Genomic DNA, 26,649 nt, shown 5'->3' with positions numbered 1-26,649 from the left:
CCGTCCGTGGGCGGGCCAGTGACGTCACGGAGCTGGTTCGCCCTCATTGGGCGAACCGCTCACGTGACCGGCCCTGCGCTCCGGCGAGCGCCAAATTTGAAAACTTCGTGAGACACACGCTTCCCCAAGCGTGCGCGAGCCCCTGCTGAAGCCGCTCTCGTTGCGGCTGCAGGGGCTCAGTGCCGAGTGTGAGCGCTGATATTTTTTTAATACATTGGTCGAACAGTATGCACTATTGTGGTTCTTCTTTTTTGCATATACCTTACCTGTCCATTGAGGGATGTCCTGACATTTGTGGATTCCAAGGGCTCCAGTCAGAGAGAGATGGATCTCGGACATGCTTGATATCACGATAAGTTTTGTGAGTGCTATTTCATACAGATAATAGGGTGATACTTAATAGTATTTACAGTCTGCACTATATTTGCCTTATTTTTCTTTCACGTGTATTATTGAACTCTCCTGCGCCCCTCCTCTCCCCCAAGCAAAGAAAATTCCATATCCTGGGAACTGGAACAGTCCCACTTGAGGAAGTTGAGCAGCAATTTACACTTTTTTATCACTATTTTTCACTGGTTGGTGAAAGGGTTTTATTAGTGTTTTTTCACATTATGTGGTTTATTTAAATGTTTTTGACACTGTCTTATATAATCACACTTTGAAGCGCCCAGTCCATCCACCACTCCCCCTTCCCCTTTTTGTCACATGTGCTATGCAAGTCATTTTTTTTTTTTGCAGAAAGATATGTCCTGCCAATATGGACTAAACTAGGAGTGGCTTTAGTGTCAAAGACTGAGCCACTGATTGAGCCCCCTGTGCTGAAGCAGGGATATCCTGAAAACCTGACTTGTTAGTGGCCCTTGAGGACTGGAGTTGGCCGCCCTGCGCACTAAAGTGATCCTATAAAAACTTCATGCCTGTAAAGATCTGCATATTTATATTCCAAATCGTACCTTTAGGCCCGAGCTTGCTTTCCAGTAGCTCAGGTTATATCGTAAATCCAATTGCTGTGGTATTGAGGAAAAAGGAGGCAAGAAACTGACGTAGAGTGAATTATGATCCTCCTTACTCGAGGTTAATGTTAGTGACTTCACAGGACCTATAGTTGCTGAAATAAAACAACATAACACACACATTTAGACCAGCGTTTCCCTCATGTCACACGCCTCTTTAAGGCAGCATTGTGATGTGTGACAGATAAGATGCATCTGCCCTGAGAATAGACATGTTACCGCACACATTGATATGGAGTACATTTTTATGCATTAAGTCCTCTCAACCAAACTCTCCCACATTTATTTTCCTTAAATAAAATATTGAAGTATCTCAAGCCGACCATTCAGCTCGGCTGTTTCCTCACCAGAACAGATTACCTGCAGCGGCAATGTATCCCCTGACCATAAAAACCTTAACCCCTCACCCTACAACCCAAACCGTAACCCCTAATCCTAAAGCTCATTGACCTAGCCGCACTACCTCAGGGACGAAACGGCCGCAGCGAGTAGTCCCTTTCTGGGGATGCCATTATAAGTCTGGGTTGGATTTCCTCCCCCATCCAGCTAACAAAAAGTAAAGACCCATCCTCAAAATACTGATTTCTGGATTATTGTCCAGAGATCTTAGGTCAAGGACCACCAACAGGTCAACTACTGAGCCACTGATTGAGCACTTGTGCTGAAGCAGAGATTCCCTGAAAACCTGACCTGTTGGTGGCCCTTGAGGACTGGAGTAGGCCACTGCTGGTTTAGGCTGCCTGGGCAGTACTACTGTAAGCATGGAGGTCCTACTCTGCATTGGTTTAGGATCATTTTCTGTGGTGTGGCTCTCAAATAAGCAATAGCAATTCAGATGACTAAATGTGTAAAAATTAAAAACAAGAGACAGTCTCTCTAATTTATTGCCATTAGTTCCATTTTCCCACAATGTAAAATACAGTAGAGACACACACAAAAAATAAATTTTCCACTGGGCCTGCGGGGCTTGTCTCACCAGATAGAACATGTTACATAATAAATCACGTGTTCACAGTCTACGATGCAGACATTTGTATAAACAAAAAGTTATATATGGGGTTAAATGTGATGCCATTGTACATTTGAAGAATGTACAAGAAATGCCTTGTAACTCACAGCACAGCTCTGGAAAGACTAACCGTGACGTGGTTGCAGGCTTATAATGCTTTGGGCAAAGGACTGATTACTGACCCCTTACTTATCAGAATAAGAGATGGTATTTAACTTAATTATTAGTCATATTGGTTGTGGCATTGGGGCTTTTTCGTCTTTCGTCGTATACATCAGGCCCACTACCCAAATCACACTCCTATTGATACAAATATATACAGTATATTTATATCAACATTTATATAGCGTTCTTATCCAGGGCGCTGTACATTTGTTAGTACAGACACAATCTATGATGTTGGTGCCTGAGGCACAGGGAGCTAAAGAGACTTGCCCAAGGTCACAAGGAGCTGACAATGGGAATTGAAACAGGCTCCCCTGCTTCAAACGCAGTGTCATAGTAGTGGGTTTGGGCTTTTTATGCTTGCGGGGACTGTGCGCGCACTCGGGAACGATTGCTTACCTAGTTGCGCCTCAAGCCCTTGTTAAACAAACGCTACTCACTGTTTCTCGTTGCTTGGAATATAGGCGTCTCAGCCCAGTTAGATTTCAGCTCCCCCAGCTCAGCCCGCACCCGCAATTTAACCCTCCAAAAGACTTTTATTTCCTCTGGGAAATCACACTGCGTCTCTGTGATGTTCTCACATATCGAATGAATATCGTTGTCATAGAACCTGAAATGCACAAAGTTTAACAAGTCAACAGACGCATAATAAAATAAATCAGAATAAGTCGGGTCTCATGACCAAGAGTTTTCTATTGATAATGGCCTGAACGATGGCTTTGAAGTACATTGCATTATCCCCCTAAAAAGGTGCAATTTCATGTAGCCAGCCATAAAACAACCTTTTGTAAAGGAATTGAAGAGTCCAATGGGCTACACAAATCGAACCATGCTTACAAAGACTTGGCTGCTATCATTATTTTGGAAAGGAATTATAAAAATGTATTTCTTACGCCGCGCGTATAGTGTCCGCGACGGAAAGTTATATTTCGCTTTGCGGCGGCATTGCGGGCGTACTGGCATTTGATTGGTTCAGGGGCTGTCACGAGGCGACAGCCCTTGAAAAATCAAATATTGCCAGCTCCCAAAATTCGCGACGGGATGTCGCGCTTACTATAAGCGCACGCGGCGGCAATGCATTTGTTTTTGGCCGACGTCGCCCGTCGCAGGCACTATACGCACGGCCTTAGGTGTCTCTGAAAAGGGGCGGTGTTTGTCGACCAAGTGTATTCTTTTCCCTTTATCAGAGAGTTAATACAGATAAGGGGAGCTGTGGACAGGAGGGACTCTGGCTGTAGAAGCATTTGCTGAACACACCGTGACATCACAAAGTGACATCACAAAAAGGAGCAGCACGAAGACATCAACCCCCCCAAGACTCGGCTCACCATGTTTACATAATAACTGTACACATTGATTTTAAAATACTTATAGATGTCAATCACTCAGATGTCACCCCCTTAAACAGGTCACTGTCTAATGTTAACCGTTAATTAATGTTCACTTTGCTACCAGGAGGGATTGCACTTCACAGGAAATATTACTGTAATGCTTACGCGTTATACCCCACTCTGTAGGTCACATTGTACGTGACATTTTCCACTTTTACAGGGTCCCACTTCAATACTTGCTTCAGATTGTATGAGTGAATTTTCACATTGGTTGGTGCAGGTAATACAGAATGAGAACCTGAAAAAATATATATATTTATAAATATACACATACGTGTTTAGATATGTATAATATACATATTGTTATGTCTGCGCAAGCACTCACAAGACAAGTAAATGATGCAAAATGATTATTAACCATCAACGTTTCAGTACTTTAGAGCAGGGGGGTGGGCAAACTTTCCCCACTGCGCCCCCCTGCCTGCTCTCCCCTCCTTACTTCAGTGTCAAATGACGCCGCGGGTGGCAATGTGACGTCACGTGACCAGGACGCCGCGTTGCCGAAGACAAGCTAAGGATAGTTGCAGAGGCCTCACGTGGTCCTCCCCGGTATTTAATGTAAATGCCTTGGGAAACAGCATGGGGCCTCTGTAACCGCCGCGCCCCCCTGGAAAATCTTGCGCCCCCCAGTTTGCGCACCCTTGCTATAAAAGGACCTTTCTCTATATTTTAATCAGTGCTTCTTTTTGTGTACAGTGCAGTACAGTGTGCAGCAACGCTACCTTTTTTCCCAGAGCGATGCCGATACAGGGTCAGTGCACGCCACAGACGATTGGAGTGTCCCTCGGAGTGTACAGGTAAAGAGCCGCAGTGCCTTGAATTATAGCCTGTACACAGTGGACATTATGGTATATATATTCATAGACTGGTTGGGTGCTTATTGAAGTGTCAATTGATGTGGGCGTCACGTGGACTCCACTAGACACGTATCCCTTCCAGTCCAACTATATTATCACTTTGTGGACACTCCATTTTCATCTGGACATTTCCGTCTCATACTTTCTACAGACGGAACCGTGTCCGATTGCTGAGCACTACACTCACTCTTCTACTACCGCGCCAAGAAATCAGTTTTAACTGATTTCTTGCGCAACGCGCGCCCCCTCCTGCTTCCGCGCCGCATGGACGCGAACACTGCCTTAAGGCAGTCTGTTTGCTCAGCGTGCGGACGCGTCCACACGGTCTGTTGTACCATGGCCCCAGCATTAGGGTTTATATGAACACTAACTATATGTGGGGTTTTCAATTAAACAAAAATTATCAACAACATGCTTTACCACCATGAAAAACACTGATTCGCCATATCCCATTATGCCAATGTTATAGTCTTTAGTTAAACATCTACCAAAAAAACACAAAAGAAGATTCGAGAATTGGTTTTCATATAGTTTCTGATTTATGCATCCAGCATTTCCAAACTTTTGTCACATTTGAGGGATATTCATATTGCTCTTTGATGTGCCATCTATAAAATAGAAGAGTACACAACAAACACATCATCCTCATGGTATAGTATAGTCATATTTAACGGTAAATATGTTCACAGTAATAAAAGATCATATACCCTCACAAATATAGATATATACAATTATGCACATCGAAGTGAACAGCCCCCGTGCACTTGCGCTCCCCTGGATGTGTCTGCGTTGTGAGAAGTCCGACCTGCAATGCCGGACTTGCGCATGCGCTAACTAAGCTACGGCTCAAAAATAGAAGGGAAAAAAAATACATTTCAAATTTGATCAAAATCGGATGATAAAGAAGATATGGGGAAAACAAGCTTCTCTATAAATATGGACATTTTCAGACAAATATGTGACAAATCTTTCACCCCTACGATGGATGCACATGAAACCAATTGGAAGAGAAGTTCAATGATATACAAAAAATGTGCAAACAATTTGTCATTTTGGTTGATTATGAATGTGCAAACACTGTTCATGTCACCTTTACACCATCATCTCTGTATGTAACAGTGCTAGTATAACGCTGTCATTCATTTCAGTTTCATGTTTATATTTTTCAATGGTCTCTTCAGTCAGAATAATAAGTAGATTTCTCATTTTTGGGGCCTCTTAACTTGACATATCTTAGGGACTCAGGAATTAGTACGTATGGAAGGCCCTTCGTGCCTGAATTTTTCAGGGCTGAATGTAAAAAAGGTACACACTTTGGGGCCTATGCAGAGAGCAGCGAATTTTAAAATTGGCGAATTTATTAAAAAGTAGCTTTTTTGGAGAGTTTTAATCTCCATATGCAGAAAAGTGCGAATTCTGCTATGTTTAACATGGATGCGTGTGGCGAGTTTAAATTGGCGAGATGCGCGCTTCAGAAATGTGTTAAAACAAATTCGCGCCTTTTTTTTCCCTTTGCAATGGCCGCGAGCGGCAGTTTTTTTTGGCGAGGCAAAACGGAGACAATCGCGCCATTTTATTGGCGCGAACAGCCGCTAGATGCCGTTCGCGCCTCTCTGCATACGGATATTTTTAAAACTGGCGAGATTGCGGTTCTCGCCAGCCGCGAGGCGAGTTTTACAAATAGAAAAGAAAAATTGGCGCGTTTTTCGGAACTCGCCATTTTCTGCTGCTTTCTGCGCGATTTTCTCCAAAAAATGGCGAATTTCGAAATAGCGCTGCTCTCTGCATAGGCCCCTTTATTGGCAAAGCAAAACTACCCTCTAGCACAAAAATACCCCCATGATAGTATATATTTTCAGAAAAGATACGCCTCACGGAATTTAGAGTTAGGTAACACGTTCAAACCGAAAAAAATTCTGGCTGTGAATTTTTGTTGAAAATGGTGGTCTTTACTTTTTTCCTCCCAAATTTACTTGCAATGTATTTATTAGAAATGATAATTATTTCAGCTATTCAGCACTTTTTAAGCTGCTTTAACGATGCAGGTGCTGCGCAGTGTCGGGGGGGGGGGAGGGTACGTCAATAGCGCCCCTGGCGTGCTGTCCCTCATGCCGTCACGGGAACATCATGAGGGCATTCAAAAGGTTAAGCAAATGTACAACAAAAGATGAAGCGTATGTATGTATGTATGTATGTATGCATGCATGTCTGTCTTTATTTATATAGCATGTCACAGCAGTAATACACGTGACATAATAATATAACGGGAATAAACGCTTCAGACATAAATGTACCATTAGAAAAAGGAGTCCCTGCCCCGAAGAGCTTACAATCTAAGTGGTAGGTGGGGAGAACGTACAGAGACAGTAGGAGGGTGTTCTGGTAAATGCGTCTGCAAAGGGCCAAAGTCAGTGCATATTAGATGACTATGATTTCAAACACCGTGGTCCTACTTGTGAGATTGGTGAAAAGGTACTGTAAACATCTTTGAGGAGACAAGAAAATTAGAGATGTTTGAGGGATAAGAGTTCATTTTGTTTTTAGTTCCTAAAGAATTATCGAGAAGAAAAAAAGGAAGAAGACGGGTTGATATTGAATTACCGCTCTGCCATTTTTGCCTACAATCAGCCTGACATATGAACCCAACTCCCCCTCTCTTTCTGAAGTGTATCTATGTAATTCAGAAAGAAATTGGCTATAACGCAAGAGAATGCGTGTCTTTTGTTTTATGCGTTACAAAGTAATAAGAGTTTTTATAAGAATGAAAAAAAAAATTAAAACAACTCTTATGAAATTATCATTTTTGCTACTTTGTTAATAATTGTTCTTGTCCCAAGAGTGGGAAAACAAACACTAGTATAGATTCTGTTATCAATGACACGAGGGTATCATTTTTTAGGATCACATTTGATCCTTTAACTGAACATCGGAAGGAGTAATTTCTGATTAGTCTTATAATTTCTGTGTTCTGCCATTACAAGAAGGGGGTCCTGCCCTTCCCTTCTCTATTTTTAATTTTTTCTTCTTCTTGTTTTAAAGAACTCCCAATTACTATGATTGTGTGAAAGAATAATCTGTCCTTATTGTGGAGTGAAATATCACATCACTCAGTCTATAGCATTGAATGATTTAAAACGTAATACGTTTAAGAAACATATATTTAGAAATTAAGAATCATTTTTCATTTTGTTTAAATTCATAGTTTTATTAGAATTATACAGCAAGTACAAGATACAGTGTATACTTTCAAGGGCAATTGACAATACGCCCAGACAGTTGGCTATAAGCCTAGATTTATGCATGTCATTGATTAAAAATAAGTTGGTGAATGCAAAATCACTGTAGAAATGTTAAAGTACCATATTATTTTATATTATGTATATTATGTATGACCTCATACAAAGTTCTGTTAGGACACAGAATATCTGTTTGAAAGAAAATATTACTACATAAACTAGTAAAATATGTTAATATTTTGCAGACATGTTTGGTTAATGTCACAGGACAGATTCATCATATTGGCAGCTGTCCTATGCCAGGACGATGCCAAGGAGGAGAATATGTTCTCTATGAAAGAGTAGTTGGAAAGGTAATTAATATTAGAAGGAAATTGTGGTTACAATGAAGATTTTCAGGATGCCTGATAGGGAAGAAGATTTTAGAGACGGTTTTGTTTTTTGTTATTAAGGTTTCTCTGTTCGGATAGAGGAGGGTATTCAGACAGGGGGAAGGGGAGGAGGGAAAGACTCTAGCATCAGCTTCTATAAACCAATATTAAATGTAGATAACTGTGCAATAGGTACAGATATAAAGTTAAAAAAAAACAGAAAAGAGAAAGTGGTCCTTGTTAAATGCACTCAGTGCAATGGTATATGAGCAGTATATTTCTCAGGAGGTGGTTTCTCACCTGAGAGAGCACGTAACGCAAAACGTACGTCAGGTGGTGCGCGCTGATGTCACAACGCTCCCGTCCTGGGGGAGGCTGCAGTTTGAATATACTGCTGTGTGACGTTACTACTAATCTATTACAAAATTACCACCGATACAATTTACATAAAGAGTACTGACAGAAGCTATAATTTGATACGGACGCAGAGCCGTATCTCCAGGCTAAAGACACGTTATGTGTGCCTACTCCTACTACGGTGGAAACTTGTAGTTGTATATAGTAACTCATTAGGATTGAGATCTTTAGTGTCTAGACAGGGATACTAGCTCTCTTTCTAACCCAGGTAATTTGTGTGTTGGGTTAAGGCAGGATAATATCCGCAGCTTTAGGTGTGTACATAAACAGGAGACATGCTGATGTCATTATAATGTCCCATGTGTACATACAGTTCTACTTAGAACAGGCTAATTAATGTTATGATAATAGTTATTAAACAACCTACTATCCTATTGGTGTATTGTTTACCATGTATTATCTTTAAAAACAGAATACAAGGGTTAATATTAATCAGGCTAATATTCCCTTTCTAAGAACTGAATCCCGGTATCAATGTGGCCCTGGGGTAATGTGCGCCCACTAAGAACTGAATCCTGGGATAATGTGCGCCCACTAAGAACTGAATCCTGGGATAATGTGCACCCACGAAGAACTGAATCCTGGGATAATGTGCACCCACGAAGAACTGAATCCTGGGATAATGTGCGCCCACTAAGAACTGAATCCTGGGATAATGTGCACCCACGAAGAACTGAATCCTGGGATAATGTGGCCCTGGGATAATGTGCACCCACTAAGAACTGAATCCTGGGATAATGTGCACCCAGGAAGAACTGAATCCTGGGATAATGTGCACCCAGGAAGAACTGAATCCCGGGATAATGTGCGCCCAGGAAGAACTGAATCCCGGGATTAATGTGCGCCCAGGAAGAACTGAATCCTGGGATAATGTGCACCCACGAAGAACTGAATCCCGGGATTAATGTGGCCCTGGTATAATGTGCACCCACGAAGAACTGAATCCCGGGATAATGTGGCCCTGGTATAATGTGCACCCAGGAAGAACTGAATCCCGGGATTAATGTGCGCCCAGGAAGAACTGAATCCCGGGATTAATGTGCGCCCAGGAAGAACTGTATCATCTTACTTTATTGACACATACTGTATATACATATATCTCCTCAAGCATGTGGCAATGTTTTACCAATTCCTCTGGCTTGAGAGCCTCTGGCTCCAAATGAAGAGCTATTTTTGGATGGTTGTTTGTACATCTAATTTTAATGTAACGACATCCGAACGCACAGTGACGAAGCAACAGTTTGTAACTCAATTCTCCAAGTAGGAAAAGAGCCAGGAGAGGAATGCTCCATGCAATAAATCAGGAGTGGGCAACGCCAATCCTCAAGGGTCACCAACAGGCCTCATTTTAAGGATATCCCTGCTTCAGCACCGGTGTCTTAACCAACGACTAAGCCACGGATTGAGCCACCTGTGCTGAAACAGGGATATCCTCAAATCCTGGGAGTTGGCCGCCCCTGCAGTAAATACACCGGAACATTGCTCTTCCCCTACAGTTTTCAGAACCGGTGTGGCAGACTAAACTCATGTTAAGCAGTTAAAGATGCACCCCACTTTTTATAACATGTATAGGAAGCAAGTTTCAGATGGGGGTATGCTTTGCTTCCTGAGATACTTACTGGAGAGGTGCCGATAACACTTGCTGGAGGTTTACAGAAAGCGCCCCGTGTGACGAAAGGAAGTCGTGACGCATGACTTTGTGGCTTCCTATTGGCCCGCATCACAGGGGAGATGCTACCAGCGGCACCTTCCCTGGTAAGTATCCCGTGGTAAGTATCCCGGGAAGCAAGAGGTCCCCCGGAGATTACACTAACAAGGTTAAAAGGAGGGTGGAGTGGGGCAAAAAATACAAAATAACAGGAGGAACTGCTCATATATCACTTGGCAGTCACTCTATGGCACATATTAGACATGCCGTGAAGCTGTCTCTCTCACACTGGAGAAGATTTTACTCCCATTCATTTATTTTATATATGGAGCTGATTATTTCTCCGGCACTGGGAATACCTCACAGTACATGAAATAAGTATGTTTTCTAAGACACCTTCAACCTTTTCAAGCTGCCGTTTTGAAAATATATATATTTTTTCCATTCAATATGTGCATCAATACAAACTGCACACTGACAAGTGATTAGCCAAGTTGCTGATCGATCGCTTTGCTCAGGGTTATTTAATTCAGTTATTGCTGGACTACATCACCCAGAATGCAAAGTTCTGTGTGCTGCACTGCTAGAGAGGGGGGCAGGGATCAAGAGCCAGAGCCTCTCAGAAGGGGAAGGGGTGGGACTTTGTAAATGGTTTCTATAGAAACAAAAATGCCAGCTAAATTAGAATACATAAAAAATTAAAAAAAACACACGTAGGATAGTGCTTGAACTGCAGCTTTATAACTGCAGAACCCTTCAGAAATGCATGATAACACCGTAGGTTAGAAACGTATTGCGACTTCGGACAACCCCATGTTTAAGCCACCTCATATCCCAGCGTCACTCTAGCACTCCCACATTAAGTGCACAAATTATTTGAGACAGTTATTTATCATAGACTGTAATAAGCTGATACGCAGATAGTGTCTGATAAACATCCATTCTCTCAATTGTTGCAAATACCCCGACCAACTCATTTTAATTTATAGCGATATATGTTTCAATTAAGATTTCATCAAGTGTTATATTTTATAGATTGTGGTGTGCATACAAGCAACTTTCTTTTGGAGCCCTTCGCTTTTTTCCCTCATTCAACATTAATCACAGTTTTGCAACCACCAACCAATCCCACTAGCAATGAATGATCTGTATATCGGTCTAGTATACCCACAAGTATTTATAGAGTCACCAAGTCAATCAACTTCAATCTGTGTGTTTTTCACAGGACTGAGGACTAGACAGAACACAGGTTGGAAAATCACTGTTCTAAGGTATCAGGAAAGGACGTGGTTGTGAAGCTTTCCTGGGAAGACGCTGGACAATCCTTTTCCTGGGACAGAGGCAGTGAGAGAGAGGAGGAACCGCACATGACAGGAAGGATAGCATTATGTACCTATATATAATGATGGTCTTTGTTCCATCACCTACTAATACAAAATGAAATATATGTCTCATCGCCAAATCGCACAACACGTATTTTTATACATTGCAAACTGGTTTATGGTTCATTCCTAGCGTAAATGTGGAAAAAATACAGCAATCAATCCGAATGTAGTAATCAGAGTTGAGAGATAAAGGATTTTTACATCATTTCAACCCCCTTGTCTTCACAATGCGTTGTAGAAGCTTAAGAAATATCACAGTGATATTTCTCTAAATAAAACGAATAAACCTAACCCTTACCCTAAATAAATTAATGAAAAAGAAAAGGTGATACACTAACTCATTCTATACCAAGAAGATGGCTCAATAAAGGAGGAGGACTCGGATACTGTACATCTTCTGGTGAAACTTACATTTACCAGTCATTAACCTAATACATGAGTGAAATTACAATGATTTTACAGAGGTCAGGAGGGGAGAAGATGACAAGCAACTAAGAGTTAAAATGTTTTTATAACCAGTAACCAAGGAAAGGCCACTGCAAATAGCAGCTCATGTTTATGGAATTACATTCCCCTCTGCTCTCCATTTGTGCTAATACATAAATATCTGAATTGCAGTATTAATTATAGACCATATTAACCAAGTTGTCCCACGCCATCATACACCTAAAGGCGTCTTATGGCATATAAGAAAGACAATTAATAGCAGCACTGTGTGAACGCTCACCCAGCCCCTTTTCTTATACAGCATGTCCCATTTTAATTTAATATTTCTAGAGGGGAATTAGAGGTAAAATAAAAAAAAAGTAGAGGCTATTTACCTGCCAAGCCGGATAAAAAAGGGACTTGTACAGCCATATTTAACCAGCAACAGAAGAAACAAAATTCCCCTTACCCTAGTAATGCCAGCCTAACTCCTACCCAAATATGCCAGTCTAACCCTTACTCTAATAATGCCATCTTAACCCTTATCCTAATAATGCCAGTCTAACCCTTACACTAATGTCAGCTTAACCCTTACCTAATAATGCCAACCTAACCCTTACCCTAGTAATGCCAGCCCTTACCTTTATATGCCAGTCTAACCCTTACACTAATGTCAGCTTAACCCTTACCTAATAATGCCAACCTAACCCTTACCCTAGTAATGCCAGCCCTTACCTTTATATGCCAGTCTAACCCTTACCCTAATAATGTCAGCTTAACCCTTACCCTAATAATGCCAGCCTAACTGTGATAATGCCCACCTAACCCTTATCCTAATGCCAGCCTAACCTTTTTCCTAACATGCCAGCCTAAACCTAACATGCCAGCCCAGCCCTTACCGTAGTAATACCAGCCTAACACTTTCCCTTATAATGCCAGTCTAACCCGTACCCTAATAATTCCTTATTAACCCTTACTCTAGTAATGCGAGTCTAACCCTTACCCTAATAATGCCATCCTAACCCGTACCCTAATATGCCAGCCTAACTTTACACTAATATGCCAGCCTAACGTTACTCTAGCATGTTGTACTAAACAGATTCCCACCGCAGGATAATGGGGTTTATTAGTAAACACACCGCGGCGTTGGTTATGATGGCTACCACCCCCATGGCCTGGCTGCCAGGCCCCTCATGCGCAGTACCTGGGGGCATAGTGTGCAGTAGGGCGAGCAGCGCTGGCAGCCAGCACAGAGTCCTCATCTCTTCTCACAGCAGCTCCCTCACCGCCAGAGATCTTCCCCTCCACTTCCTCTTCTCCTCCGCCATTGGGCTAGTTCACGTCCAGCGCATGCGCGGAAGCCCCGAGTCCTGGCACGGTGAGTCACACAGCGGCTCTGTGGCAAGTTGCCCTTCCGAGAGCAGGACCCTCCCGGCACGCGCTTATTAGTGGGGCTCTACCGCCTGCGCGCGCAGCGCCCAGCTTCCAGCAGCAGGAGGAGACCCAGGGACCTCCCCACAGACTGACAGCAGGAGGAGATCCAGGGACCTCCCCACAGACTGACAGCAGGAGGAGATACAGGGACCTCCCCACAGACTGACAGCAGGAGGAGATACAGGGACCTCCCCACAGACTGACAGCAGGAGGAGATACAGGGACCTCCCCACAGACTGACAGCAGGAGGAGATACAGGGACCTCCCCACAGACTGACAGCAGGAGGAGATACAGGGCCCTCCCCACCGACTGACAGCAGGAGGAGATACAGGGACCTCGGTACAGACTGACAGCAGGAGGAGATACAGGGCCCTCCCCACAGACTGACAACAGGAGGAGATACAGGGACCTCCCCACAGACTGACGCAGGTTCTCACGCAGTCATGACTGGGCAGCTCTCCGTGTGCATGCCCTGTGTCTGCATATCCATCTGCTGCCCCTATGTGTCAGGCTGTAAGGGGCAGAGAGAGCACTGCCTTTCTCCTGCTCCCATTTGGTGCAAAGAAGCAGGTTGTTATCAGAGATTGAATTGTGATATCACTTAAGTAATAATCCCCGAAGAACAAGGCATTACTGGACAATAATGCCCTGGCTGGAAGAGCTGAAGGCCTGAGGCAAAGCCGAGGGACTTTAACCCAGCCAGGGCATTATAGGCCAGTAATGCCCTGTTCTGAGGGGATTATTACTATTATAGGCTAAATGTATAAAAAAAAAAATTTACATTTACAAAATGTATCTTTTTTTATGAAGTCAAATTGATTTTTATCAGCATGATTTTCTACATTCTTATGCTTTTACTGCAAGTTTATTAAAAGGAAATTGTACTTGCACACAACCCCCTCGGCAGTGGATATTCACCGTTGAGTGCAAATAGCCGCACGGCTATTCGCACTCAGTAAACATCCCAGCCTGGAATCGAACCCTTGTCCCCTTACGGCTATTCGCACTCAGTAGAACTTAACTGAGTGCGAATAGCCAAGCTGTTATGAACAGGTTTCTATGCCTTTATTCACCAGGAAAAAATCAGAAAGTCTTATAGCTCAGTGGTTATGCAGCAGGCCATTCACATAATGGACCAGGGTTCCATTCCTGGCAGGGATGTTTATTTTTTCCATTTTATTTTCTACTGAGTGCGAATAGCCGTGCGTAGAAATAGCCGTGCGGCTATTTGCACTCAGTAGAACTTAACTGAGTGTGACTAGCCGAGCTAGTAGAACTTAACTGAGTGCGAATAGCCGAGCTGTTATGAACACGTTTCTATGGAACTTAACTGAGTGCGAATAGCCGAGCTAGTAGAACTTAACTGAGTGCGAATAGCCGAGCTGCAGTCAGTAGAAAATAAAATGGAAAAAATAAACATCCCTGCCAGGAATGTAACCCTGGTCCACTATGCAAATGGCCTGCTGCATAACCACTGAGCTATAAGACTTTCTGATTTTTTCCTGGTGAATAAAGGCATAGAAACCTGTTCATAACAGCTTGGCTATTCGCACTCAGTTAAGTTCTACTGAATGCGAATAGCCATAAGGGGACAAGGGTTCGATTCCAGGCTGGGATGTTTACTGAGTGCGAATAGCCGTGCGGCTATTTGCACTCAACTGTGAATATCCACTGCCAACCCTCTCTCTCTCTATATATATATAGATATATAGATATATATATATAGAGAGAGGGGGTTGTGTGCAAGTACAATTTCCTTTTAATAAACTTGCAGTAAAAGCATAAGAATGTAGACAATCATGCTGATAAAAATCAATTTGACTTCATAAAAAAAGATACATTTTGTAAATGTAAAAAATTTTTTTTTTATACATTTAGCCTATAATATATATATATGTAGCGGTCATGTAAAATGCCTACAGTCATCTCTCCTGCTGGCAGCAAGGCCTGGTAAGTGTGGGCATGCCAGCAGTAATCATGGAGGTTTTCCCTCACACCCTGGTGGGGTGCCCTGTGTATGGATGGGACTGGTCACATGCTCTGACTCCATGGTTAGTGATGTCAGAGGTGTGTCAGCCTCAGAAGTTACATAAGGCACAGCACTGTGTCAAGAGTTAGTTCTGTCAGAGTTCAAGGCGAGTACAGTTGCTGGAAAGTTCTTGCAAGGTTCAGGAAGGAGTTCAAGTTCTGCAGAGTGTTAGTTATGTTCTAGTAACTCCATGGGAGACTGTGTCCAGGGACCTGGCACAGGGCAGTGATTCCTGCGGGAATAGTGAATCCCTCATCTAGGTGACATACCTATCAAAGGGGAGCACGGGCGAGATGATCGGCTAAATACACCCATTGTGGAGGGCAGCTATGCCCACCGTGACAATAAAGATGGAGCTGATCAGAGAAACCCCTGTGTGTGAGAGTCCAATGATTGCACAGGAGGTTGCACCACGGAGGAGTTCCTCAACAGGACCATCCCCATGCGGACGCAGGGACCCTGCTGAGGTGGAGGCGCTGCACTGGAACTAGGTAGGACTCAGCACACTACCTCAGCTGCCTGTCTGACAGGTCCTCCCCACACACCATCATGCGGGAGACTCAGGAGTCCTGTAGCCAACAGGTGCACCATCAGGCATATCTACACTGTAATGGGGTCCGGTTAGACCACAGGGGCCAATGTGAGATTGGGTGGGTCAGGCCGGGCCAGAAATACCGTTACATTTGGAGGCGAGCTGCTGAGATCAGATCTGTCATCAGGACAGGCTCTAGCTAGGCACACTGGGAAACAGGGAGAGAGTCTGCTGCCACTCTGTGCTGCGTAGGGACGGACCTAGGGGTGGTCAGGGGGCTGACGGGATATTGTCAGTTCGCAGGGACAACCTAGGGGCCTGAAAGGAGTGAGGGGTTTGGAGCCGGGCTATAGCTGACCGAGTCACCTTGAGGCAGTGCTAGTTGGTAGGATGCCAGAAGGGATAGCCTGTTAACATGGTCAGGAATCCTGGAGAGGGTCTGCGCTAGGCTGACCAAGACAGGTAGACGCCCCAAGTACTGCATGGCAGAGCCAGAGTACCTAGCCCATTCCAGACACTCACCGTAGGGAGCACAGACTGGGAGGAAGGAGTCACAGCAGACACTGAGAGAGTGAGCCTAGCCTGAGGTAGTGCAACACTGGGTCACACCTAGATAAGGTACACATGTGGTGGTGCATCTGAAGCTAATCTTTATTGTACCGGTGTGGTGACTGCCCCGCAGAGTGGAGCCCCATGTACGATAACTGTTACGAGAGAGTGGAGGATCCGCGTGGGGCGGAGAACATGAAATGGCGGACAGAGGCTGATGGGGAGGGCACCCGTGGCGTGCAACCCACTGAAGAGCAGACTGTCGCCGAGTTATCATTGACCAATCTGCTCTGGAGCGGAGCGAAGGCCGTGGCTGCCCCGTTTTTATCCGGTTTGGGACAGCGAGGGGCCACCCTTGAAGAGTGTGAGGAAATTGTAATAATTGGGGGAGAACCCCGCGAGGAGAGCAAACAAATGGACTTTTTGGGCGTAAAAGTCAATCAAAATGGCGGTTCCCGCTTGCTAGGGAAACCGCATGGGCCAGTCGCAGAAAAAATGGCTGATGCAGGACTTGCAAAGAGCTGGCCGGGAATGGCGCGAACAGCAGAGCCCCGCCCTGATGGGGGGCATGGCGCGAAAGCTATGGCTGCGCCGGGATGGACAGTGACTAACTCAGCCCCTGTGCTGAGTCAACCGCTTAGTCTATGGGGCCCTCCCCTGATTTCTACCAGGGGGAGTGACTTTCAACTATGGCCTGTGGGAATGCACCCACTGGGCCCAGGGACTGATATCCAGACGGCGCCACTACAGAAAGTAGTTCCGGCCGTGGAAGAGCCGTGCAAAAAGGATGGTTATCTTGCACAGAGGGCGGCTGCCAGAAAAAGGCGGGAACTAGCCGCGGGAAAAGACCCCCACCCTTGTGGGGAAATTGGCGCGAAAACGCTAACCGCGCCCACCAGGACTGAGAGAGGTGCGGCCTTAATTAAGGGGCATGATATTCCCCTGTGGGACCCGCCCATTATTGCAACCCCTGGGGGCGGGTTCCAGCTCTGTCAGAGAAGGGAGGAGCCGAAGCAGGGAGTGGCGGATCCAGCAACTTCCACCAGCCAGTTGCGAGGAACCACTAAGCTGGAAAGACCTTTACAGAGAGTGGCTCCTGTAAAGAGAATGGCCTGCTCCTCCACTGTGGGCACAATGGTCTCTACAAAGCCCTACTCAGTGCCCAGCGGGGTGCTAGTAGTGAGGGTGGCCAACACCGAGACGGTGGTCGGGCTCTGCCTACAATGCGGGCTGCCCGGAGGAACGGTCAATACGGCGGCACGTTGCCCTCATTGCGGGACTTTGTACCTGTGGCCTATGCCCACATTTATTCCTATACAGCCTACTGACCCCCCGGTGGACGTGACAAGGCGCTCCGCCGAGTCCCCGGGCGCGCTATGGATCAACCGCGCGAGTCCCGGAGACAAGGGACTGGAGCCGGTCAAGTCGGCTGGGTCAGTAGCGATCGAGGCGGCTGAATCAACCCCCGCGTTCGGGGAAAAGAGACTGTCACCCCGCCCGGAGACCCCTAAGTCAGGAAAAGGGGATTACTCAGACGAGGACCTCCGTGAGCTGGCGGTGGTAAAAGCGGAGTTGAAAAGGCAGACCGGAAGGACGACACCCCGTGGGGTGAGTGGCAGGACGTCCCCCGCAGATCGGCGACCCGACCGACGGAGTCCCGCCATCCCAGGACCTGGCGGAGACGGGAGAGAGACGCCTACACCCCTGCGGACGGGTAAGCCAAGCAGCCCTATTACTTACCTGGTTACAGCGGACGGCGAAGCGCTGGAGGGGCCGCGCCAGGCCCAAAGCGCACGTGGAGGGACGGCATCACTTTCGGCAACGACGGCGGAGCAATCGGATGTCGTCATAGAGGAAGAGATCCCGCATGGGGGTCCCACGCAAGATGGTGACGTTTCCGGTTCCGGGGAGGACGTCACTTCCGGTGGCGACGGCGGAACCCATGAAGAAAAAGCAGCGACGCTTCGGCGATCGGGGGAAGGTCCCCGATCACTTACAAGGCCCAGAAATTGGAGAGACGATCTCAGGACTGAGGAGGGTGAGACATCATCCTTGGACCAGTCTACGGACAGCCAGGAGCGGGTCGTAACCCCGTGGGGTCCCGTTCCGTGCCCCTATGCCCAAACCCCCGCCATAGTTAACACCCCTACCCCCATCCCACGGTCACCGGGTTCACCGTCTAGCCTGGAGTACGTGGACAATTCACAAGGGGGAGAGGGAAGACGGACTGGGGAAAGGCAGCGCAGTGGCGCTACGGAGGGCGATTCAAGGGGAGGGGGAGAATTGAGAGTGGCAACTACAGCACCCCAACCCGTAGTAAAGGCCTCGGGGTCGTTTAGGTGGTCTGTACCGCGGTCTGAGCGGTCATCAGGGGTATTTTCCATGGACGATGATAGGGACTCAGGAGGGTCAAACAGATTCCGGGAGAACCGGTGGTGGGCCCCATTATTTGAAGGGTACTCGGCCTGGATGGACCGCACTCGGTTCCTCATCCGGCGAGAGGATGTAGTGGACTATTGGTGGGCGGTGGGAGAGTTTACCCCAGAACAGAGGGACAGAGAGCTGCAGGAGCGATGGCTGCAGATTGAGAATAGGGAAATAGAGCCTATGGGTCCCAGTATTTTGTCAGGCCCCGTGGACCCTGACGAACCCCTATCATGGGTGCTGCCTGGGAGGGGAGGTAAGGCTGACCTGACTAGAATTAGTAGGGCCGAGAGAACCATAATGGCTCGGTATAAATCTTCCCACGGGTTGGAGTACCCGTATGTCCCTGAGCCTCTCATGGATGAGATAGAGGACAACCGGGATAGGTGGCTTAGGGAGGCCATAGAAATGCACCTAGTGGGGAGAGGGAGTTCCGTGATAGGAAAGAAGGCCGAGGAACGGATAGAACATTTAATCCGCATATGGGCCATTGGGAGAAATATCTATAAACACAGAGTAACATATAGACCAGAGAGGGGATTACCCAGGCATTTCTCAGTAATAGTTCTGGATATGGGGGGTAGAGAAGTAAAGAAACCGGACCCCTATCACTATTTTTAGGTGGTACTGTGCATCACGCGGGTCTGTGGCTGCTGGTCGGGGCGGGCTTGGCGGATGACTGTATTCATGTGTACTGCATTATGAGGAAATTTGTGTGATGTTAATTATGTTTTCCGTTACAGTGCTTCCTGGAAAGAGGTATACAAATTTAGGTCCCAGCGAGGACAATGGGATTCACCAGGGGGAGAATGTAGCGGTCATGTAAAATGCCTACAGTCATCTCTCCTGCTGGCAGCAAGGCCTGGTAAGTGTGGGCATGCCAGCAGTAATCATGGAGGTTTTCCCTCACACCCTGGTGGGGTGCCCTGTGTATGGATGGGACTGGTCACATGCTCTGACTCCATGGTTAGTGATGTCAGAGGTGTGTCAGCCTCAGAAGTTACATAAGGCACAGCACTGTGTCAAGAGTTAGTTCTGTCAGAGTTCAAGGCGAGTACAGTTGCTGGAAAGTTCTTGCAAGGTTCAGGAAGGAGTTCAAGTTCTGCAGAGTGTTAGTTATGTTCTAGTAACTCCATGGGAGACTGTGTCCAGGGACCTGGCACAGGGCAGTGATTCCTGCGGGAATAGTGAATCCCTCATCTAGGTGACATACCTATCAAAGGGGAGCACGGGCGAGATGATCGGCTAAATACACCCATTGTGGAGGGCAGCTATGCCCACCGTGACAATAAAGATGGAGCTGATCAGAGAAACCCCTGTGTGTGAGAGTCCAATGATTGCACAGGAGGTTGCACCACGGAGGAGTTCCTCAACAGGACCATCCCCATGCGGACGCAGGGACCCTGCTGAGGTGGAGGCGCTGCACTGGAATTAGGTAGGACTCAGCACACTACCTCAGCTGCCTGTCTGACGGGTCCTCCCCACACACCATCATGCGGGAGACTCAGGAGTCCTGTAGCCAACAGGTGCACCATCAGGCATATCTACACTGTAATGGGGTCCGGTTAGACCACAGGGGCCAATGTGAGATTGGGTGGGTCAGGCCGGGCCAGAAATACCGTTACATATATATACACACACACACACTATGCAGTCCCCTCTATACACACACAAACACACTATGCAACCCCCCCCCCTCTATATATACAAAACACACTGCAGCCCTACTCCACCCTCCACACACACAGCAGTCCTCCCTCTACAGTCACAAACACACTGCAGCCCCTTGTAAACCCACACACCAAAACACACTCTGCAGCCCTCGTCTACCTTCTACACCAGGGGGCGCAAACATTTTTCCCTGCGCCCCCCTGCCGGCGGTCACCTCACCCGCGCCCCCTCTCACCCCCACTGGCGTCGGCAACGGCGTCATGTCACATGATGGCGACACGTGTGGAGCGCCGAGTGTCCTGCATTTATGCACGCGGGGGAAGAAGCATTGCGTGTAGTTGAACGTGCTAGAAAGTCAGTTTTTTTGGTTTACCTGAGCGCGGGTGAGCGTGTGTGCCCGCTAGCGGGGACACAGCCTAAGGCTGCGCTTATAGTGCCGGCGACGCGACGTTGCATCAAAACTAATGCATTGCCGCCGTCGCGTGCGCTTATAGTAAGTACGACGCAACGGAGCGACGGCTTGGTCGCGATCACTGGAAGTCATCTCACTTTGATTTTTCCAGCGACCGCAGCCTGACGTCGCCGGCACTATAAGCGCAGCCTAAGGCTGAGCTCAGACAGGATGCGATGTGACATGCACACGCTGACGAACGCACGCTCGCCACTCTTTCGCTTTGGTGGGTGGGAGTTTTCAAACTGGAAACGACCCCGGAGGCGTTGATGCCGCTGCACTTTGAGACAACTGAAGTTGTGATTTCAAGCGGCAGCCGCGTCACGTCTACTTCGCCAGCCAATCACAAACACACAATTTTTTTTTTTTTTAAAGTCCCGCCTCCAATCGCGTCATTCTGCTGGGGATGAGCACACATCGGCCAGCAGTGGGACGCGGTAGCGCAGAAGCCTGTCTGAGCTCAGCCCAAAGCCCGGGCCATGGTGCCTTCGCCCGCGCGGAGGCTGTGGGAAAGTGGGTGCTTTCCCTGGCCATTGTAGACGGGCCGTGGGGGCGTTCCAAGGGGCGTCACAGAGCTGGTTTGCCCTCATTGGGCGAACCGCTAACGTGACCCGCGTGTCACGCCAAGAAATCAGATTCAACTGATTTCTTGCACAACACGCACCCCCTCCTGCCACCGCCCACGTGCGCCCGCACGGACTATGGGCGCGATAACTGCCTTAAGGCAATCTGATCGCGCCCTGTGCGGACGCCTCCGCGCTGTCTCCCACACCATAGACTCAGCCTAAGAGCCTAAGAGCTGATCTCACTCTTTGTGAATGAGAACTGAAAGCTGATTGGCTGAAAAACTTGGCAGGGCGCCAAAAATTCTGTGCCATTACTGATTGGATAATGGCCGGAATTTTAACCAATCAGAGAGCAGGGATTTCAACAATGCCCGGAATTTACCAGCGCTAGCGTATAATTACAAATACTACTTTTAAATGACTCCGCAACTTCTCTTATTAGGAAAAAACAGCTACTCATAAAGTGGCCACGCCGTCACTTACAGTAACTTGCAAGAAAAATTACGTTTTACTTACAGATGTACCAAAATAGAAGAAACATGAGTACTACACTAAAATTAAAAAAAAAACAATTAATGTATTTATTTTCTATCTCATCCAGCCACTGCTCACATCTCTAGGGCCCCTCTGCTGTAGCCCTGAAGGTCAAGTATATAATAAAGCTGTGGTGGGAACTACGGACTTCATCTAAAAGACTTTTATTGCTCCATCAGCAATGTACGAAGTTTGGGCTGCTCACCGGCAGACTTTTCCAAGGCGGTGGCAAGCTAATGCATAAACGGGCGAATATTAATATATTGGAGGTGATGTATCATGGCAAAGTTAGAGCAAAATGTACGCGATTGTAAATTGTGTCGTTTTCACTTTGCGTCTCTGTTGTCAGTGTGTCAAGGTCTTTGCTGTACGTTTTGCGTGTCAGCTTGCGATTTGGGGAGTGTCAAAATGAGCATTAGGGAGGTGTCAAATAAACACAAATTATAATAAAATGTGACAAACTTTGTATCTTTGTGCGTCACTTTTTTATCTTGTACTTGCGTCAAAAATCCGCCAGATCGGAGGTAGCGTAAACTTTTTGGGCTAACAATTTGCATAATAGTAGAGTAGAGGCATGTAAATCTTCATTAAGTATCTAAAAAAATAGATTCCTGCAGCTCCCCCGCCGGCTGAAGACACCTCCGATGCTGCCATCGCCACAGGACCGCTGCTGCTGGTCCTATGTGTCGCCGCCACCCTGCAGGTAAGTGCCAGACCGGGTAGAACCTTTCATTTTGGCCGGGTACCCGTTACGCGTTTTTTTATAAATGAGGACCCGGTCCAACACTAATAACAAATACACAGACGACACTTACCCAGACCCCATACAGGAAAGTAACAATGGTGCCCCCACCAGGAACCTGGGATCTTGCGTGTTCAATCTTCTGCATGTCGCGGCACGTACACCTGACAAGTTATTCTGCCGGCGTGCTGTTTGCCGTAAAAAATCCGATGACCTCGAAGAAAAGTAGCGAAGCACCACCAAGAAGAATAGGAATGCTAGATTTAGCAAAACATTAAAAATGTGTTTATTGAATCATTTTTAAAAAAGACAAACACTTCTCCTACGCGTTTCGCGCCTTAATGAAGCCAAGGGCACACTTTCTGCCAGGAATGCAAGCAGAAAGTAGAGAAATGCATCACAACAAATGACTATTTGCACTTGCTTTACGTTGATCCATCTCCCCCGTTGCCTTTATGAATAGAGCTCAGAGGTTTTACTGATGTCGGGAAACGACTTCCCAACGTTTTTGTCAGGACTCAACTACTTGGGTCTGCTCCCTTGTCTGCAATCCCTGGCAGACAGCTGTACTGACAGAACCATGTGCTCTTTCTGGCCTTTAAAAGGATTCCTTCCACACTACTCACAACATCCTACCTGGCTGGAGCAGATTGTGTTACCGCTTATGCTAGTCCTTGTGCCCATGTGTCTGCCTTTGTTTTCAGCCTGTTTCTGACACTGTTATTGTTTGCTTGTGTTCATGCCCTTAATGAATAAAGGAGTTATTACTTTTAGCTGGCCTTGCGCCAGTCCTGCCCTAGTCCTTCTACCAGTCTGGTATCCTGTATGCTCCTTTGTTCCTGCCCTGACTTCGGATCTGGACTCCTGCTCCAGCATTCTGATACACCCCTGGTTAAATCTACACTTCAGACTCCCCTGTGGATTCCCCCCCCCTCCCCCTCCTCCTCCTCCCCCTCCTCCTCCTCCTCCCCATCCTCCTCCTCCCCCTCCTCCTCCTCCCCTATCAGACCTGGTAGTATTGAGCAACGGCTATAGGGTGTGAAGCCACATCCCCATTCTGGAAAATATTGTCGTCCTATTCATTGAGCTCCTAAGGATGAGAAAATGTAAGTTAACACATTCATTATGATATGGTAACAACTTCATATTACATTGAGTAGAGACCAGAGAGAGGACTCATTTGGATAGCATCTCATCTGCCACTGTTGTTTCATTACTGAATATGTGTTTCAACACGGCAAATTCCATAAATAAAGTGGATTATTTATTTTTTCCTTTGGGACGGATGTTGTGACCACACTTGACTATAAACTCACAATATTTTGCTACAATTTCTCGCAAGGACTATTCTACTGCTGGGTTACAGGTCCTGATCTCAAAACATTAAAAGTTTTATATTTTGGAGCATTATTAATTTAAAAACATTATTATTTCTGGGGCATATTTAAGATGGCTGTAATTGTTTTTTTCTAAAAATTGCTTAATACTTTAGCCTTGAGATCACTTAATTTGATTTTGTTGCTATAATCTATCCTCAGGCTGCGTTTATAGTGCCGGCGACGCGACCGATGACGTCACCCGTCGCCATTGGCGAAAGTTGCACTTCATGTTTGAGTGACAAGGCCAGTGACGTCACCAAGGGGGAGGGCAGAGTGCAATAGGCACTCTGTGATTGGTTTAGAGACAGTCACACGTGGCGACTGTCTCTAAAAAAATCAAATAACACTGAGCACAACATTTTTGGTCGCTCCGTCGCGCTTACTATAAGCACATGCGACGGATTCAATGTATTTGTTTTGGAGCAACGTCGCGTCGCCAAGCACTATAAGTGCAGCCTTAGGCTGCGGTCCCAGTAATGTCTGTTACACGCGCGCCCGGCGGGGGGGGCGGCGCGTGCACAGCGCTAACCGCGATCTGCGGTCTGTGAGGGAGAGAGGGATCTTGCGACGGGAGGGGGCATGTTCGGGGATTTGCGGGGGCGTTGCCATCACGTCTGGCGGCTGGTTCGACCTCATTGGGTGAACCGCCGGTGGGGGCGTGGCCACGCCTCCGTCGCAAGGTTTGAACTCAATTTGATTGAGTTCGAAAAAACCCTGCCACACGGCGCGGCTGCACCTTCTGCGTGACGGTGCGTACTGGGCCCAGCCCCATTGAGGGGCGGTGCTTACACGCACATCGCATGCCGCGCCGTGCGCACAGGCTGTTACTGGGACCGCAGCCTTAGGTACAGGCTCCAAAGGCTGTCCAATCATTCGATTGTAAAGGCGATGATGAGTATGTCAGTGGCTTCGGGGTAAAGATGTGTGAGCCTTGCAAAATGTGACGTTTTTCTGAACTTTGAAAAAGCAAACATTTTAAATGTTAATAATAATAACTTTATTTCATAGAGCGCGTTTCTCCCAATGGGACTTAAAGCGCTTCACAATTACAGTATAGTACGCAGTACGTAGTATAGGAATTTTTAGGCGCAGTACCTGCCCAGATGAGCTTAAAATCTATGTTTTTGGTGCCTGAGGCACAGGGAGATAAAGGGACTTGCCAAAGGTCACAAGGAAATGACACCAGGAATTTAACCAGTCAGTGTCTTTACTCACTGAGCCACTCCCACATCACCAAGTAAAATATCGCCTTAGTCTGAAACATGGGTTTTGTTGGAGAAGGGAGAGAGAGGAACAGATCGGGAGACCGATTTACTAGAGACGGGGAGATAATTTTTTTTAGTCTGCGCCCCGCTGCCTGCTGTCCCCCCCCCCTTACCTTGTCTTCTGCGTCAAATGACGCTGTGGGGGTCACGTGACCCCGCAGTCATTTGACGCCGCGCCGCTGAAGACAAGGTAAGGGAAGTTGCAGAGGCCTCACGCGATACCCCAGTATTTAATGTAAATGCGTTGGGGAAGAGCATGGGGCCTGTGCAACAGCCGCGCCCCCTCCCCTCTAGTTTGCGTACCCCTGGACTAGAGTATCCATTGGCTTCTATATCTCCCAAACAACTCTGTATACAATACCCGGAGAGATACCTGTGAACACACTTGCAATACCTGGGAAATAGACCAATCTGAACATGCAAATAAAATAATTTCAATTTGCAAATCTTATTTCAGGTGTGCCCTTGTTTCTGCTCATATCGCACGACCATGTTTCACGCAAACGTTGAATAGCACGGATTTTCCCGTTGAGACGCTGTGTCTCGCATGAGGTGATGTGTTCTTTCGATCAAAGTAAGAGCCTGTCTGACTGCAGACTGCCAGGTGATTCAGTCCACGGCGAAGGAATCTAAATGTATATACTGTATATTTTTAACTTGATGGACATATGTCTTTTTTTCAACCTCATCTACTATGTAACCTTACGTTTCTCGGATTCACCCAGCAGAACCTAGAGAGACAGTTGAACAAAGACAATGGGACACAGCAGGGTTAGGAACTGCTCTGAAGCGCTTGGGGTTAGGCTCATGGGCGGCTGCTTTCATTTAAATTCACACCCTTTCTCTCACGTTTAAATAATCAAACAGAAATAAACACACACTGAGGAGAATGTACAGTATGTGAACCCCCAGACGATTTATGTATACTTTTTGTTTTAATCAAATCTCAGTTGACTTGTGTGTGACAGTTAAAAGATAAAACTGCAGTGTCTGACAGTATGCGGAACATTGCCACCAAAACCACGAGTTCTGTTCCCAGACATCATTTCACAATGAATTAGTATGCCTACGAGTTGTGTGCGTTTCCTCTCTGATCTCCGTCACCACAGCGAATATAAATGTGCTTTGCAGAAGTTGAGTAACAATATGTTTCC

The 26,649-nt window shown here is 46.5% G+C and overlaps 2 protein-coding genes across 6 annotated transcripts in view; one reads left to right on the top strand and one right to left on the bottom strand.

Moving 5' to 3' along the window:
• The window catches only part of IFNGR2 (interferon gamma receptor 2), a 41,548-nt gene extending 27,953 nt beyond the window's left edge, over positions 1 to 13,595 (bottom strand). For 2 of the 5 annotated variants that reach the window (XR_012800384.1, XM_075593857.1), the window contains exons 1-4: positions 13,123 to 13,400; positions 3,684 to 3,816; positions 2,628 to 2,797; positions 954 to 1,108 (exon numbers count right to left, since the gene is read on the bottom strand). Coding sequence is in view for 3 of the 5 variants with exons in the window: in XM_075593857.1 (XP_075449972.1) it covers positions 954 to 1,108; positions 2,628 to 2,797; positions 3,684 to 3,816; positions 13,123 to 13,180 (516 nt within the window). In the remaining 2 variants the exon portion in view is untranslated. Of the gene's footprint in view, positions 1 to 953; positions 1,109 to 2,627; positions 2,798 to 3,683; positions 3,817 to 13,122 lie in introns of all 5 variants that reach the window. The other 3 variants (XR_012800383.1, XM_075593856.1, XM_075593855.1) reach the window with 2 other exon arrangements.
• Positions 13,596 to 15,193: 1,598 nt separating this feature from the next.
• Positions 15,194 to 22,539, top strand: LOC142491370 (uncharacterized). The gene is made up of 2 exons (XM_075593854.1): positions 15,194 to 15,873; positions 16,597 to 22,539. The coding sequence occupies exon 2, from the start codon at positions 16,608 to 16,610 to the stop codon at positions 19,506 to 19,508; it is 2,901 nt and encodes a 966-aa protein (XP_075449969.1). The 5' UTR covers positions 15,194 to 15,873; positions 16,597 to 16,607; the 3' UTR covers positions 19,509 to 22,539.
• The last annotated feature ends 4,110 nt before the right edge of the window (positions 22,540 to 26,649 follow it).

This window comes from Ascaphus truei, chromosome 3, assembly GCF_040206685.1.
Source record: "Ascaphus truei isolate aAscTru1 chromosome 3, aAscTru1.hap1, whole genome shotgun sequence".
Classification (NCBI taxonomy): domain Eukaryota; kingdom Metazoa; phylum Chordata; class Amphibia; order Anura; family Ascaphidae; genus Ascaphus; species Ascaphus truei.
This window is presented reverse-complemented; position numbering and strand designations above follow the sequence as displayed.